The 15,683-nt window shown below is 35.1% G+C and overlaps 2 protein-coding genes across 2 annotated transcripts in view; both read left to right on the top strand.

Annotated features, from left to right (window-relative positions):
- Positions 1-53: 53 nt before the first annotated feature.
- Positions 54-3,669, top strand: LOC128674641 (uncharacterized). The gene is made up of 2 exons (XM_053753352.1): positions 54-796; positions 1,136-3,669. The coding sequence occupies exons 1-2, from the start codon at positions 692-694 to the stop codon at positions 3,101-3,103; spliced, it is 2,073 nt and encodes a 690-aa protein (XP_053609327.1). The 5' UTR covers positions 54-691; the 3' UTR covers positions 3,104-3,669.
- A 2,606-nt stretch (positions 3,670-6,275) lies between these two features.
- S6KL (S6 Kinase Like) overlaps positions 6,276-15,683 on the top strand; it is a 59,418-nt gene continuing 50,010 nt past the window's right edge. Inside the window, exons 1-6 of the mRNA XM_053753341.1 lie at positions 6,276-6,517; positions 6,753-6,865; positions 7,363-7,591; positions 10,008-10,131; positions 14,026-14,133; positions 14,840-14,998. Coding sequence (XP_053609316.1) covers positions 6,428-6,517; positions 6,753-6,865; positions 7,363-7,591; positions 10,008-10,131; positions 14,026-14,133; positions 14,840-14,998 — 823 coding nt within the window. The 5' untranslated portion in view covers positions 6,276-6,427. The remainder of the gene's footprint in view (positions 6,518-6,752; positions 6,866-7,362; positions 7,592-10,007; positions 10,132-14,025; positions 14,134-14,839; positions 14,999-15,683) is intronic.

Raw genomic sequence — 15,683 nt, 5'->3', positions numbered from 1 at the left:
ATTTACTTTCATTTGAAACATATTAATTAAAAGAAACTGTTACTTTGAAATTAAATTTAAATTAGATGAGTTTCTTTCGGTATTTCTTCTCAGTAGTAGTCGTTCTGAAATGCCAGTAGTTTGTAGCTTTTTGAGAAATCACTAGTCTTCCATGAAAGAAGAAAACGGATTATTAACGAACTAATTTTTTTGCCATTGCAATACCGAATGGAATGATCAAGATTGGTTGATAAACACCCAGTGTTGCCGGCCAACAGGAGACAACGCCTTCATTTACTTTTTCACTGTATGGGCACGGTACAGGCTGTATTTATGATAAAATTTGACGTGAAAAAGTGCATGTGAAGGTCTAATTTCGGAATAAATGATTTAGAGTACATACGCATGTTTGATACATAATGTAATTGTATGTGGTATCAGTAATAACTCCAATCCTATTACGAAACCATTCCAATCCAATCACATAATCATTTGTGTTACATTAACTGTATCTCTAGATGTTGCATAAATAATGTAATAACGTTATGTTATACATTACAATCACGGTATTATTATTATAATACATCTAATGATGATTATTAGGTAGATAAATGTAAATAAAAATATATTCAGAGCTTGTTTATTTCTTTTCAGGCGTTTTAGATGCTAACACTGAACCTGGTGTCAGATTTTATTATTATTTCAGAGCAGTATGTGGCTAACGACATACTTTCTTATAATGTTAACACTTCCACTTTTGATACGTTGCAATGATCTATTACTGGATTATGACGACAATAAAAAAATACAAACTATTGTAAGTTGAAACTGTTCTTAAAATGTATATACTTAAATAACTTTTAAAATGTTGATAGTTAACAGTTAAAATTGATAAATGATTGAATGAAGGTAATTATATAATAGCATATTACGAAAAGCTCGGCACAGATGGCAGCACCTACATGAATGAGATGATTTAGGTACCTAAGCGCTGCTGCTTGTTGCCATGGTGGACATGTAGATAAGTTAGACCATGGATTTAGTAAGCGGAGTACTTATTCCTTGGGTTGGACATTGCATGAAAAGTTATATTTCTTTCGGTTACACCTGCTCGTTGTTCACTAAAAACAAGTATTTCATAAAACTAATCTTTCAGGTTGATATTGTTAAAATTGGAAGAGAAAGAACTGACTGGAAAAATATTATCTGCGCGGGAAAATTGTCAGACCCATTATATAAACAGTTGGGAGAACTTTCATCGACCTTTGCTGTGATCACAGATGACTACGGAGTAGAATTCGAAGACGCTGTACCATACGCGCCTCACACTTTCTTATTCGGATGTACAGATTTTGATACATTTGAAGATTTGTTCATGACAGTCCTTGGTTCGCCATATTGGCATCCTTTAACAAATGTTATCATGTTCTATGAAAGTCCTCTAACGAATGACTTGATAGCAAAGATATTTTTCATACTATTGTATTACAAAGTATACAATGTTATCATCGTACAGTTCGACGATACAGAGCAGGCGCTGCGTTTGATACACTATAATCCTTACGTAAGTGGAGAAGATCATAACAATTACGGCTGTTGGACCGCGAGGAATATCGGCATTCCTCCGATTAATTTTGACGAAGGTTTTGTCTGTGTTGAAGGATGCCAAAACATCACACAGCAATCAAAATTTCGTGCTAACAATCTAGGCACGTGTGTTGCATTTCAAACAAACATTGTATCATATGGAGATGAGGAGTTACTGCGTCATTTAAATTTATTCGAGGAATTGGCAAAAAATTTACATGGCTTTCCTTTAAGGGCATATGCTACTGAAGTAAAACCTTTCTTAATTGTGAATGTCCAAGGTAACGGAACTTACACTATTGGTTCTAGAGATGGAAATGTCTGGAACACGATTTCAAAAGCGATGAATTTTACCATCGATTTATATCCAGTGGCAAGGACAATAAAAAGCAAATTTAATTTCGAACTTAACATACAACAGATATTTGGATTGTCTCGTAGAAAGGCAGACTTATATCTTATACCGATCTACGAATTTGACTTAATTGTTGTGGATCTCGATTACACGTTTCCAGTAAAAGAAAGTGGTCTTTGCTTGATAGCGCACCGAGCGGGATTCGAGACCAATTTGTTCGACGCTAAATTGCTGGAGGAAAATTATGAGCTTGTTATCGAGTTTGTTTTCTGTATAATTTGCATGTGGTTTTTATTTTTCGCATACAGCGCCGTGGAGAGAAACAATCTCAGTCTGGACCAAATGGGAAAGGATCTTATCAACGTTTTCAGGAGCGTTATGTCCATTGGCCTCTATAAAGCGCCAAGACGCAGATCGTTCCGCATTTTCTTAGGCACATCTATTTGGTGTTTCTTCGTCCTGAACTTCTTTATGCAAGCCGCCATTATATCATTCTTCAGCTCAATACGTCGCGGAAAAGACGTGAATACATTTGAAGATGTCATAGCAAAGGAATACCCAATCGAAGGTGTTGCGTCTCCTGATGCGATACTCCCCGATACTGAGGACCGATTCAATAAAATTAATTCGAAGCTAGTGAGCGTTCAAGATTTATTCGAGTGCACTGAACGAATGATCAACGACAGCCGTCGCTTTTGTCTTGTAGATTGCGCTGTCGGCCGGTATTTAGAAAGAAACAAGCTAAATGACAAAGGCCAGCAATATCTTCATGTTGTTGAAAAAGACAGATTTCATAGTCTTTATCTTAATATGATATTTTCAAAGAATTCCCCACTAACTAAAGTGTACAATGGATTAGTGTTACGGCTATTTGAAGCGGGACTTGTAAAGAAATGGGAGGAATACAGGTTTACGGAGATAAAGGAGGAGGCAGAAGTTAAGCCGCTGGGCATGGATGACTTAATGGGAATATTCAAATGCTACGGGTTGCTCGTATGCCTGTGTCTATTTGTGTTTCTCGTGGAAATCATTTTAGGATTTATAAAATATCTAACAGCGATAATGAAGCGATATTTGTATAAAAAAGATTACAAAATGGAAGAGAACAAGAATCGCCAAAAAACAAGTAGAGTGGGAGACTCAAACTTAAAATGTCACACTGCTGGAGTTACCATCTATTAGCAGTAGTTCGGTTGACAGGGCAACTTTTGGGTAGCAGTACTTAGTCCGGTGGATAAAAATCACACAACTTTTGAAACCCTAGATGGTACAAAGGGTATCATATCATCATCGATTTATATTCTGCACGATTTAACGGTTTGAAGAAACTAATGATTTCTGCACGTGAAATTTAGAGAATACTTACCTATAACAGGAGCTATTACATCATGCGTGATATATTTGCAAGTTTAGTATCTTCTATAGGACTGTATGTACTAGTGGACAGCTAAAGGGTGAATTTCACAAGTGTTTGAACGCGGCGTGTAGCGTTTCATTCGTGTCCGAAACTTTTTTGAATATTTTTTTATTATTAAACATTTATAAAATTAACATTGTACCAGTACTTTACTTATTTATAAAATAGAATAATTAAATCGATTACTGTGTATGATACAATTTAATAAACACTAATGACAGCCCACGGCGGCGTTCAAAACGCTCGTGAAATTCATCTTAAAGCTAACTGCAGATTTTTATATACCTACTTTAAGTAGATATTATGATACAATAAACCTAAATGTAAAGTGTTAATACAATCACCTTTAATACTTATATTTTCGTTAATTTCAATTTCAAACTCCCACACTTACAAATCAGAATCTGTCGGCCTGTCTCATCTGTCACATTTTCATTTCATGGCTATACCGCTTGGCCAATTTTAGTGATGAATTGATATAGTGAATGATCCATGATAAAACAGGACTGATGGACTGCAAGCGATAGCTTTCTAAATAAAACAATGTACTTAGTTAGTACATAACTAACACTGAATATAATTTATTATTATTCAACACGTCTTGTCAGCATCATCTAAGACCATATCAGACGGCGGGCCTGGTTGGCTGGGTGGTCTTATGTTGAGAAAGAAACTCCCAGAATACACCATAAATCCAAATGAGAACACGAACCTGTGTGGTAACGAAAACATTCTTATTTAAAAAGTGCAGTTAAATAGTGAACCGCCCTCGGCTCCTTCCTCAATAAGTTACATCCAAAATTCTCCAACATAAAATAAGTAACACGTCATTACGTCCACAGGTTCTCTTTTTTTACACGATATGGGAAAAAGAAACAGCATAAGGACGCTAGTAACGAGTTACGTATTTGTTTCGTGGTAGGACTTGGATGTCTGCTAAACTTTTAAACTATTTCACTACCTCGTGTAGATCGATCCTCTGCATCGAAGATCTTCCCCCGTAAGTCGTATCGTTCAAACAAAATAACATAACCAAACGGCAAACCTTTTTGAGTTTTTAGGTATATTTAAAATACACATACTTACCACAGTATCCCACCAACAAAAACTTTATTGTAGAAAGACTGACAATCTGAGTAGTAAAGGTCAAAATCGCCACACGGGATTGGCAGCTCGTTCATGTGTGCGTCACAAAAGTCTGTGAATGAAATATAGAAACACAATAATGATCCATTTTCATAAGAAACAGCCTGACTATGCCAAGCGTGACGTTGCCCATCCTCAATATATGGGTACCATTAGGTACAACTTAAAGTGGGTACCTACTTAAGTACTTACTTATTTCAGGGGATCTTTTGAGCATAAATTCCCAGCTCCCAACTTATATGACCACTTTTAAACTTTCGCTTTCGCGTTGCATAATGTTTGGGAAATAAAAAAGTATGTGTGCGTTTAATAACTGTCATTTAGTATATACTTACCTAACCCCAACTAATAAGTATTATAAATGCGAAAGTAAGTTTGTTTATTTGTTACCTCTGCTCGCTTCAACTACTCAACCAATCATCTTAGAAGCATAGTATACCTACACGCAAAAGTATGGAAAAGGACATACTTAGATGTACCTTCATCCTGGAACACAAAATTGTTCCCGCGGAAAATTCACGCAGCTGGCAAAAGCTAGTTAGGTACGGTAGAGGTACATTGGATACGAGTGAAGCTGGAGTGGAGGAAGTTTTTGGCTCAATGACGCCAGAACTGCTGATTGATTAGATTAAATTTAAACACAGTTTAAGACACAGAATGTTTTTCCCCAGAAAATATATGGTTCCCGTGGGATATTTGTCGTGGATAACAGCGTAAAATTGATTGTGATACATTTTACCCTTATGTGTAATAACTAATGTACCTATAGTCTGTGACTTATGTATGTACACTATGTACCTAACTCATTTGTAGGTACATAACTACCAGTTAGATTGAGAAAACTCTCACTCCAATTCTGTGCTACTACTATTCTTACCCGATTTCGAAGCATACTGCCTGGACTTTATTATAGGTATATTTGGCAAGCATCTGGGTTGAAGCAAGCTTGCAATAGTTTTCCGAAGAGGTGGTAATCTTGATCTCCCGATCATTATCTAAGTATATGTCGAAATATCAAATAAGTTTAAAAAAAATCCTTAATCTTATGATTCTCTTAACTCACAGTTTTTGAGACTCTCCAAGTTAGAACTTTCATGAAGTTGTTATGACGACAAATATTTTTTTTTCCTCGGAGTTTTTCTTAATGAAAGCCAGGTATTTAATTTACCTACCTTCCATAGATGTATGAAATAGTTCCTGCTTCATATAGATACTAGTAATTCCATGACCTAACTACATACCTACATATAAATAAATAAATATATTAGTACAAATCACACAGATTGAGCTAGCCCCAAAGTAAGTTCGAGACTTGTGTTATGGGATACTAACTCAACGATACTATATTTTATAACATATACATATATAGATAAACATCCAAGACCCGGGCCAATCAGAAAAAGATCATTTTCCATCATGACCCGACCGGGGTTCGAACCCGGGACCTCTCGGTTCAGAGGCAAGGACTTTACCACTGCGCCACCGATGTCGTCTATATAAAAATGTATAAACCATGAAACCGTCACAGAAAATGAAAGTCACAGATTTTTTCTCAAAAATATTTTTCTATGTGAATATTACACAGTTATAAGAATATTAGGTACGTAATGTTCTTAAATCTGTGGCGAGGCGAATATCCTGTTTTTGTTTAAAATATTCTTTCCCTTGGTCCCTATTTACCCCAAACAAAGCGGTCACAGCCACATCCGGCATGTTAGCCAACGTAACAATAAAAAAAATGAACATAGAGAATGAATATGAATGAGAATAAATGAATGAACTGCCTGACTGACAGATGGTTTCATAGAGAAAAAAAAGTATAAGTATAAATTGAGTTGTCTTTGGTCTGGAAGAAAAATTACTACACACCATAATAATCGTACCGTATTGTTAAAAAGAAAATAGATCGATAGCAGCCAATAATCAAATAAAAACTTAGTTTAATGGGCAACTCGTATAACAAAAATAGTCAGTACAGAAACTCTTCCCAATCTATACCTTCACAACGTGATAAACAAGCCTTCGCCAGCCAGGTAATTGCGATGAAGAGACCAAACCAAAACTTGCAAATGTCATCCCCAGCTGAACACACGTAATAAATATTTTCATGCATAACAAAAACGTAATATACGTTGCCTTTGTCTAGTTTGGTTTGAAACTGCGTTGAGTGTTCCAAGTTTATTTTTTGGTGAATTCAATGATGAGTTTACATCATTTTGACAGTTCTTTGTTAAGTTCCGATTTATAGTGATTATTTTTTGTGTGCAGTTTAGTTTGTCGCATTTCGTCGGTAACCTTAGCGGGCGGTCGTTCCTGAGTGTTACAAGCAATCAGTCCGTGTACAGCGCATCTCGACCTTGGTCTCGAGTATCCCGACGAAGGTTTGTATTCATTGTTATTACTATTGTATGGAAGGTACATCTCTGCCTTGAGTAAGTACTTTATGTAGAAACTGGTCTGCGATACATAGGGCCTATGATTCGTTGTGGTATTGATTACTTCTAATTTAGCATATTCCTCTATGATAAATTTGATTTAAATGTTGACTATCAAATGACTTTTAACTCTCGTACTGCATTAACCACAATTCTTTTTAACTATTACATTTATACATTTCCAACATTATACATTTCCAAGCAATAAAAAAATTTCTGGTGAAATTCATCGACTTCTCTGTTTGTCAAATTTCATCAAAGCTTGTCCATCTTAAAATTCTTCTGATGTATTAAGAACAATCTGGTGTGATTGCTTCTTAATTTCATAATCAATGAAATGTTTAATAGGTAGTATCAATGCTGCAAGATTTTCAAGTTAATATCAGCGAAGTATAATTGTTATCATATAAGCTTATATAGTTAATATAATAAAATGATTTCAGATGGAATGATTCCACTTTAAAAAATCCACTTGAAGCCAGTAAGACTGCCTGGCCAGTGGCCCATAAAGAATCAATTTTCCTGCCTGAATTCCCCATTTCAACCGAGCTACAACAGAGCGACTTTCACATTGACAAAACCATAGCCAAGGGAGCCTTTGGAGAAGTGTACAAAGTGAAAAAAGTTAGCGAAAACAAAGAATATGCTTTGAAAGTACTGAGTAAAGGACAGGTAAGCATATTTTAATTTTTGCTATTGTCTTATTTGCTTGTGTAGGTATATAGGTCTAAAGAGTTCACTAACATTTGATCATAAACCTATTGTGTTATTGCTAACACTGGTGTCAGCTTTTGTTCAAGTCACCTAAAGACATCTGAACATGGCTTTTACGACTTCAATGCCCTGCATTTTTCTAATTGGTCTGGTTCTATTGTGGATAAACACAACTGATGTCTATTAATAGCAAACAATTCCTCATTAGTACTAACAAAAGTTAGCCTGATTAGTTGACATAATGATATACTATTCGGTCATCAACTGATGCTAATGATAGTCATTAATATAATTAACCATTATTTACTTTTACACAGTCAATAAGTCATAATATATTGTTAACTAAACTCAATTTTTTTATATATGTTTGTCCAAATCAAAAGGGACCTTATGGCGGCTAGCACTTAAATTGCCATTGTTCCAATACAAAACAACGCCAATAAAGACCTAAGTGCTAGCCGCCATAAGGTCCCTTTTGATTTGGACGACCGCATATTGTTAACTAAACTCTTTTGTCTATCTTCCTGCACAAATTTTTTATAACTTAATAGAAAATTAGTGGCCGTCCCTGCTTTGCTAAATTATCATAATAAATTATTCACCTAAACAACCTAAAGCTTTTGGTGAAAAGCACATGCAAATCTGTTTATTGCAAACAGACAGAGAGACATAGCGGAGGACATTTTTATATCAATATGTAAGGATATAGTATCAGTATATGAACTTTAAGTAGGTTAAGATCTATTTAGAATAATCCTCTTATCAATGACAGAGCGTCAACTTACAACATGCACTTTTATGTCGCAGGTCTCATATGTGGCTTGGCTTTAGTAATTTTTTTTGTGCTTTTCAGTGATCAGCTATGTATATTTGCTAATGACAAAAAAGGGGGGTACTTTGCGTCACATAGTCGGCTAAAATGTAATAACTTACAGTCTGTTACTGCATCTAGAATTCCTCTTGTACAAACAAACAGATATACCAAATTCAGGCACTATATAGGCCGATATAGAGAAGGATAAAGTGCAGTCGAAAGCACATCAATTCGTTACACTAATTTACTAACACAATTAATTGCAAATTTGCCCTTTTCACCTTCTGATCTTTATCAGAAGCGGTGGTGGTGTGTGGTGGTGGTGATCGACAGGTCTCAGGTTCGAATCCTACTCGGACCACATGAGTTTGTATACCAATCTGACTCATGTATAGTAGTTTTCATCGACCACCACTTGCTTCCGGTGAAAGAAAACATCGTGAGGAAACCTGCACACTGGTTGATTATTAACTTGTGTGTGAAATGGAGAAGGCAATGTCAAACCACTCCATTATTAATGAAGTTGTTGTGTGTGTTTAATTCCACGTTATGACCACGACCCTCAGCCATGAGGAATACGACTATGAATCTACGGTACTAATCTATCCAAAAATAGTTGTGTTCCCATGGGAAAGTCACTACGGGCAATATTCAGTATTTTGTATAAGTCGTGCAGAGTGCATGGTAAAATAAAATCCTTAATACACTAGGAAATGTTGCTCAGTATTTTGTGCCCTTATCACCGAGCTTATCTTGCTGACCTATTTACCTAATTTGTTATTGATTCAAGACCGAATGAGATTTTATGTGAAATGATAAGAGTTAATTGAATTTTATTGTAATGCATTTTTATTCACTCCAGATGACTGATGTCTTCTCTATATTCGCTCACATATCTTCTTCAACTATGAATATGCTTTTAATATATGTGCAATGAATTTAATATAAATGAGAAAAATAGACAAAAGCGGAATGACAGTGTTTAAAAAATATTGTATACCTAGGCGTCATTCCTTTCCTATGAATTTGAACCCAATGGTGAAATAGTGCTGGCCTAGTGGTTAAAACGCCTATTTGTGAACTGAAAGGTCCCACTTTCGAATTATAGCCATGTCCCATGTGTTTGTTTGTATACCAATCTTGATTCATGAACATATAAATAAGTCAGATTTTTTTAAAACTACCATTTTGTAGTTTTCGAGAGGAAATCATACTCTTGTCTCTCTTGTCTTACTATTTAACAGTAAATGTAGATGTTGTAGATGAAACGTAGATGGCAAGGGCAAACTGCTATATTTATCACGTAATATCGCCAAGAAAATAGTTGTTTCATCTCAACCACGACCCTCTGAAAAATCTTCTGTAAAAGAGAATCATTGATCGTCATAAGCAGGTTTTCATTCCAATTTTTTTAATATTCAGATAATTATATTAGTAAGAATTTCCTGTCTATTTATTGACGAAGCATGTTGCGAATTTTCCTTTTTGTATTATTACTATTATTTTTTGTAATGAAATAAATCTTTCATATGCATTAGTAACATCTCGTTTGAATTATAGATCGTGAGTGAGAACGCGATACGACAAGTGAAAGAAGAGGCTCGTATACAGACGGCGTGTGGCCACCATTCCTTCATTGCGGGCGCCGTGTCTCGGTGGCAGACGAAGAAAAGGCTTTATATTGGTACGACATCTTGTATATTCATCGCTGCCCATTATAAGATACATCATGAGGAAACCAGTGCGTCGGTTTAAATGTTTATTTATTTATTTTTAAAACTTATAAAACTTTATTGTTCTAAGTAAAATCATACTTATAAACAAATGGCGAACTTAATGCTATAAGCATTCTCTCCCAGCTAACCATTAGGAGGAACAGAGAAAAGTTGTGCGGGGCAAAAAATGTTGACTGCTGAAAAACAAGCATCGGTGTTTTTTTCGAAATATGTAGCGATGTGGCGTGTGGTTCTGCCCTAGAATAGGACCATTACATATCCTCCCGTAGATGACGTAAGAGGCGACACATAGTCCAAGCAGCAACAAAAGCATTACTAAGTTAACGTCAAGTAGGCGGCCGGTTGTAAAATCACAGCCGAATTTTCAATATTTTAAGGTAATTTTTTACGCTGACCCAGACTAATTGGAGTACTAATATGAAAAGGAGCACTGGTTGCAGCGTTGCTTGTGATGTTTGGGTGTATGTTTATCAGTTCTGTGCCGTTATGGCGATAGTCATTGAAACATGTCACATTCCCTTAGGCGACTTGAGAAAAATCGGATATCAGTATTCGTATTATGTATTCGCAGCTATAATTATGTCTTGCTAACGCCATACAGCATTTTTAAGCTCAATTCGAGATAAACTTGTCGTTGCAAATAGGGCAGTCAAAACTCAAGAACTTGTAAGATCCAGTTTCAAACAGACCTAAAAGATGGAAGAGTGAGTTGCATTGTGAATGACTTGCACCATTTAAACTTACACCAATTAATTAGATATGTAAAGATAAATAAAAGCAGAGTAATGACCCCTAGGTAGATGTATGTCAGTCACGTCAGTTTTATCAGACATTAGCACTGGAGCTGACTGTCAGTTGAACCGTGGCTGACCGTTATCGTTACTCTAATTATAGCAGTTCGTAGGATCAGGGACGTGTACTCTCGAATATAGAACGCATCTACATTTTACTTATATCATTGCCTTGGTTATCTAGCTAGCATGGGCACCAATTCTCCATTAACCCTTTATAAAATGTATTATGCCTCAGCTGTTGAACTGTAATTCAAGTGATTTTGGATAAATATCAAATAAATATTTAAATTTATATTGCGAAATTTCATACATACATCTTCTATACGTAGGACGGGCGTGTACTCATGAATATAGAACGCATCTACGTTTTGCTAATATCATTGCGAAATTTCATACATGTATGAAAGTTGACGTCAAATAGGCGGCCGGTTGTAAAATTACAGACGACTTTTTAAAATTTTAAAGTTATTTTTCACGCTGTACTCTGGCTTCACGGCGTCATAGCCTCAAACTAAACAGGAGACATTGAAAGACACCCCCAGTGACAGATGACGCGCGCAGCTTGTGACCGTGAACAAAAATCCCCCCAAAAATATTAAAATGTGAATGAAATAAACGTATGAAATATTTTATACACGGCTACACAGACACAACGTAAACCTCGAAATCCATGTTAGCTGTATAACGAGCTTGCTTATGGATTTGAGATTTGATAGTGATATTGCTAGCATATCGCCTATGAGAAGAATCTCCTGTTTAAAGCCCTTTTCCTTGATTGGCTTTTACAATCTGCGCAGGAGGAGAAGAACCTGACACATTCAGTGTTTTTTTCGCTACCAAAATTTTAAATTGTATACCAAAATACTGTTTTTTACCTATGTACGGTATATAGGTAAATAAAGTGAAAACAGATAAGGCATTTCAAATTTAAATTAATTACACTAAATTCATATCAATCTTTTTATTACTTCATCGTGGCCGTTTCATAGCTATTTTGGCGTTTGTTGATAAACTGTCTTATGTATATTAGTTTTCATCGGCCAGCACTTGCTTCCGATGAAGGAAAACATCGTGAGGAAACACCGGCACAGTGGTTGATTATTAACTTTGTGTGAAATGGAGCGGGCAATAGCAAATCACTCCATTAATAATGCAAATAAAGCTGTGTGCTTTTCATTCCAACTATGACCACGAACCTCAGCCATGAGCAAATACTACTATGAAAAGAAGCAAACAAACAACTTATTAGACTCATTACGTGTTGATTTTAGTGTACTAGTGATTACTAGAATCATAATGAGAAGGCAAACTACTTGATAAACAAAACACGCCTTGTGTTATCTTTGCTATCTCGGTGTCGCGTCGTCTCGATGAAACGGGGTCATTTGGCTTCAATGGTGCTGCCGAATTAAAGTTCATTGCCATAGTTGTGTACAACTCGTTTGCTGTTAATAAAACACCACACGAGCAGTGTCCGCCATTTTTGGATTAAAATGAAACGTTTTTTTATAACGTGATAAAATAAAAATAATCAGTGCCTGCCGGGATGCCGGGAAATTTAGATTTTTATCAAAGTGTCGGTTCGTTTTGTGTATTATGTAAGTATCTCGCATTTTTATCTCATTTGTTGTCATGAACCGCCATTCACCTTTACCCAAACTTCTATAAATAACAAAACGATAGTACGAAGTGCGATAACATGTTTATTCGACCGTCTACCTTTTTACAGTTTATCAGATTCAGTGATCAATGATCACACATCCAAATAAATAATATAGGTGCTGTGTGTTTTCGAAAATATATTTCTTTTAGGAAATAGAATAAAAAAATCTATTTCCATTATTCAGAAATGAAACAACAGACATTCTTTTTCTTAAATTGTGCCCGTGTCTAATTTGTGAACAATTGCGCTAATTATCATTTTATAAGGAAAACAAGTTTATCTGAAAAACACCTTTTCTCTATAATAAGTAGTACGTGTTGTTTTTTTTTGTTATGTATGTATAGTATGTAATTTTATCCTTAAAATATAGCTTTGTCATTGCATTTGTGCCACGATATTCATCTATATATGTTATCGAAGATTGATACAAGTTTAGAATTTTTAAGCTGTCTCATACTTTGAGATTTATCCCTATTTATTTTATTTGTGAGGTGATTTGAGTAGCTAGAAAGATCATTATACTACTTGCAGGTAAAACGTGACGATGGCAATCCATCTGCGTACCAGGTAGTGTGACTTCATAGTTAATGAGGAAGAAAAACTCTGGCTATAAAAAAAATATGGGGTACAAGCCGCTTAAGACTGGTCCAAGAGTAAAATTTGAAAAATATAATTGTATATTATTGAGTACACAGATTATATGATCTTGACTAGCGGCCATATAAAAAAAATCTTTTTTCTTAACCCTCGCTTTGAATCTGGTAAAAGATATTCAGAAAAAAAATCATTCAGTGATAAAAAAATGTTACCTGATAACTTACATTAGCCAGCCTAGAAAAAAGTATACACGCTGAAATTCGAAACTAATTTTGATCCCTTTGCTACAAAAAACTTTTTTTTGCGCTATTTACATTCGACCCATGCCCAAATCTTACCCTCGCTTTGAATGCGGCCAAAGGACATGCAGAAAAAAAATTTACCTGATAGATTTTGCATTAGCCAACCCAGAAAAAAGTATACAAGCTGAATTCAAAACAATTGTTGTTGAACCCTATGCTACAAAAAAAATTTTTTTTGCTCTACTTTGCACCCGTCCCGAAACAGCTGTTGCATAGTCGCCATGTTGTACGCTGTAAAATCTCTCTCAGTTTGTAAATAACAGCGCTTGGTGTAGGTCGTGTCCAAATAGTCGTGTCTAAAATTACTGAAAATATTTTTGACGATTCGAAGATTTTGAAGTAAGTATCGTCCTTAGATCGAAGATTTCGTTCTTAGTTAGGACGATTTTAATTTTTAATCAACTGGGATTCGAGATCAATTTGAAGGTATAACCTGGAATTATAAACCTATTAATAGTATGGATACTAAACTTGTCATTGTTTTAGTTTCAGAATACATTCCTGGAGGAGAACTTCTAGCACTACTTGACAAGTTTGGCAAGTTACCTGAGGAAATAGTGAAGATATTTGTGGCCGAGATCGCTATTGCTCTTGGTAAGATTTCAATTTGTATTCAAATATACTAATCTCGCACGAGTCCAAAATTGTTTTATATCATTTAAACACACACATATGCATATATATTTTAAGCTAATGAATAATGTGGATTGCTAACCTCGGTAAAAAAAGTTCATATACATTTTAAAATTGCATTGGTAAATAAACATTTCTGTCTTTTGGCCAGTCAATTTTATAGAATGAAGGCTAAAGTGGTACAACGTTAGGTTATCTACCCAAGCATTCTTTAGGATATCTATAACATTCTCATGAATGAAGTAAGTTAATAAACCTTGTGTTGAACTTGAAAACTTGTAAATATTCATAAATGCAGCTGTGATGTAACCGATAATGGTAATAAAATTATTTGCTTTATACATACATTAGGAAATTAGAAAATATGTATAATAATAATTAATTCAATTTCTTCCCAATAAGATCCGCGCCAACGTTTTAGCAAATAAACTGGAATAATATTGGGCGTAAAGTGAACCCATCTCTGATTCAAAAGACCCATACTCGCATCACATTGATGTGTGGTCGTCGTCGCGTCACAATGGCGCACTGTGATTGGTTAGCTGCGTCTCACTGCGAATCGACTCGATAATGAGATTTGAGTTGCGAACACACTAAAATCTCAGTTCTTAAGTTGCATCGGTTTTTTATGTAAATCTTACAATTCATAGTCGATTATTCTTCTTAGATTTCCTCCACAACGCGGGCGTAATATACCGAGATTTGAAGCCAGAAAACATTCTCCTGGACTCGGACTGCCACATACGACTGATTGACTTCGGGCTCTCCAAGTGGCTGTCCATTGGCTCCCGGACTACCACGCTCTGCGGCACTCTCAAATATATGGGTAAGTTAATTATTACACAAAACACAACATTATCCTACATATAAATATTTATTTCAAAACTACTTGACTTAACGCCATATGGCATTATCTACTAGAAATAATTATATTACACTAATGGCATAAAAAATTCAGGATCATTAACTTTAAGGAATGATCCAAATGCAGCGTAGTTCAATTTAGGAACATGATATGAATCAGTTTGGTATTAAAAAATTACATGAGAATTTGCGATGCTGATAGCTTAGGTCCTAAACTGGATCGCATTAAGAGATGAACCTTTAAAATTGTTGTACTAATAATGTTATAGTTGATATGTTACGATCAGCTAAACTGGAGGAACAAATATATGAAAAACTAATTCAAGTTTAGAATAAAAAAAATGTTCTATTGTTCTACAAAATCACATACTGATTGCAAATAATTACAGAAAGTTATCATATAAATAAAAAATGAATGTAAACAATTGAAAAACGTATTTGCGCGCTTCTTTTTCTGCCAGAGTTCAATGGCTTTGTTTGTATGTTTATTGACGTTGTTATTAATCATGGAAATTTTAAGTGATAGGTGCGTGTTTTATTTAACGGTGAATTTGTGTAGTTCTTAAAAACAAAAACATGAGAAAATAAATATCATAACAATCATTATGAAATATCACTGTGACGTGTAAGTTTTAGATATCTCATCG

The sequence above is a fragment of the Plodia interpunctella genome, chromosome 13 (assembly GCF_027563975.2).
Source record: "Plodia interpunctella isolate USDA-ARS_2022_Savannah chromosome 13, ilPloInte3.2, whole genome shotgun sequence".
Lineage (NCBI taxonomy): Eukaryota > Metazoa > Arthropoda > Insecta > Lepidoptera > Pyralidae > Plodia > Plodia interpunctella.
The sequence above is the reverse complement of the archived record's forward strand: the minus strand, read 5'-3'. Positions and strand labels throughout refer to the sequence as shown.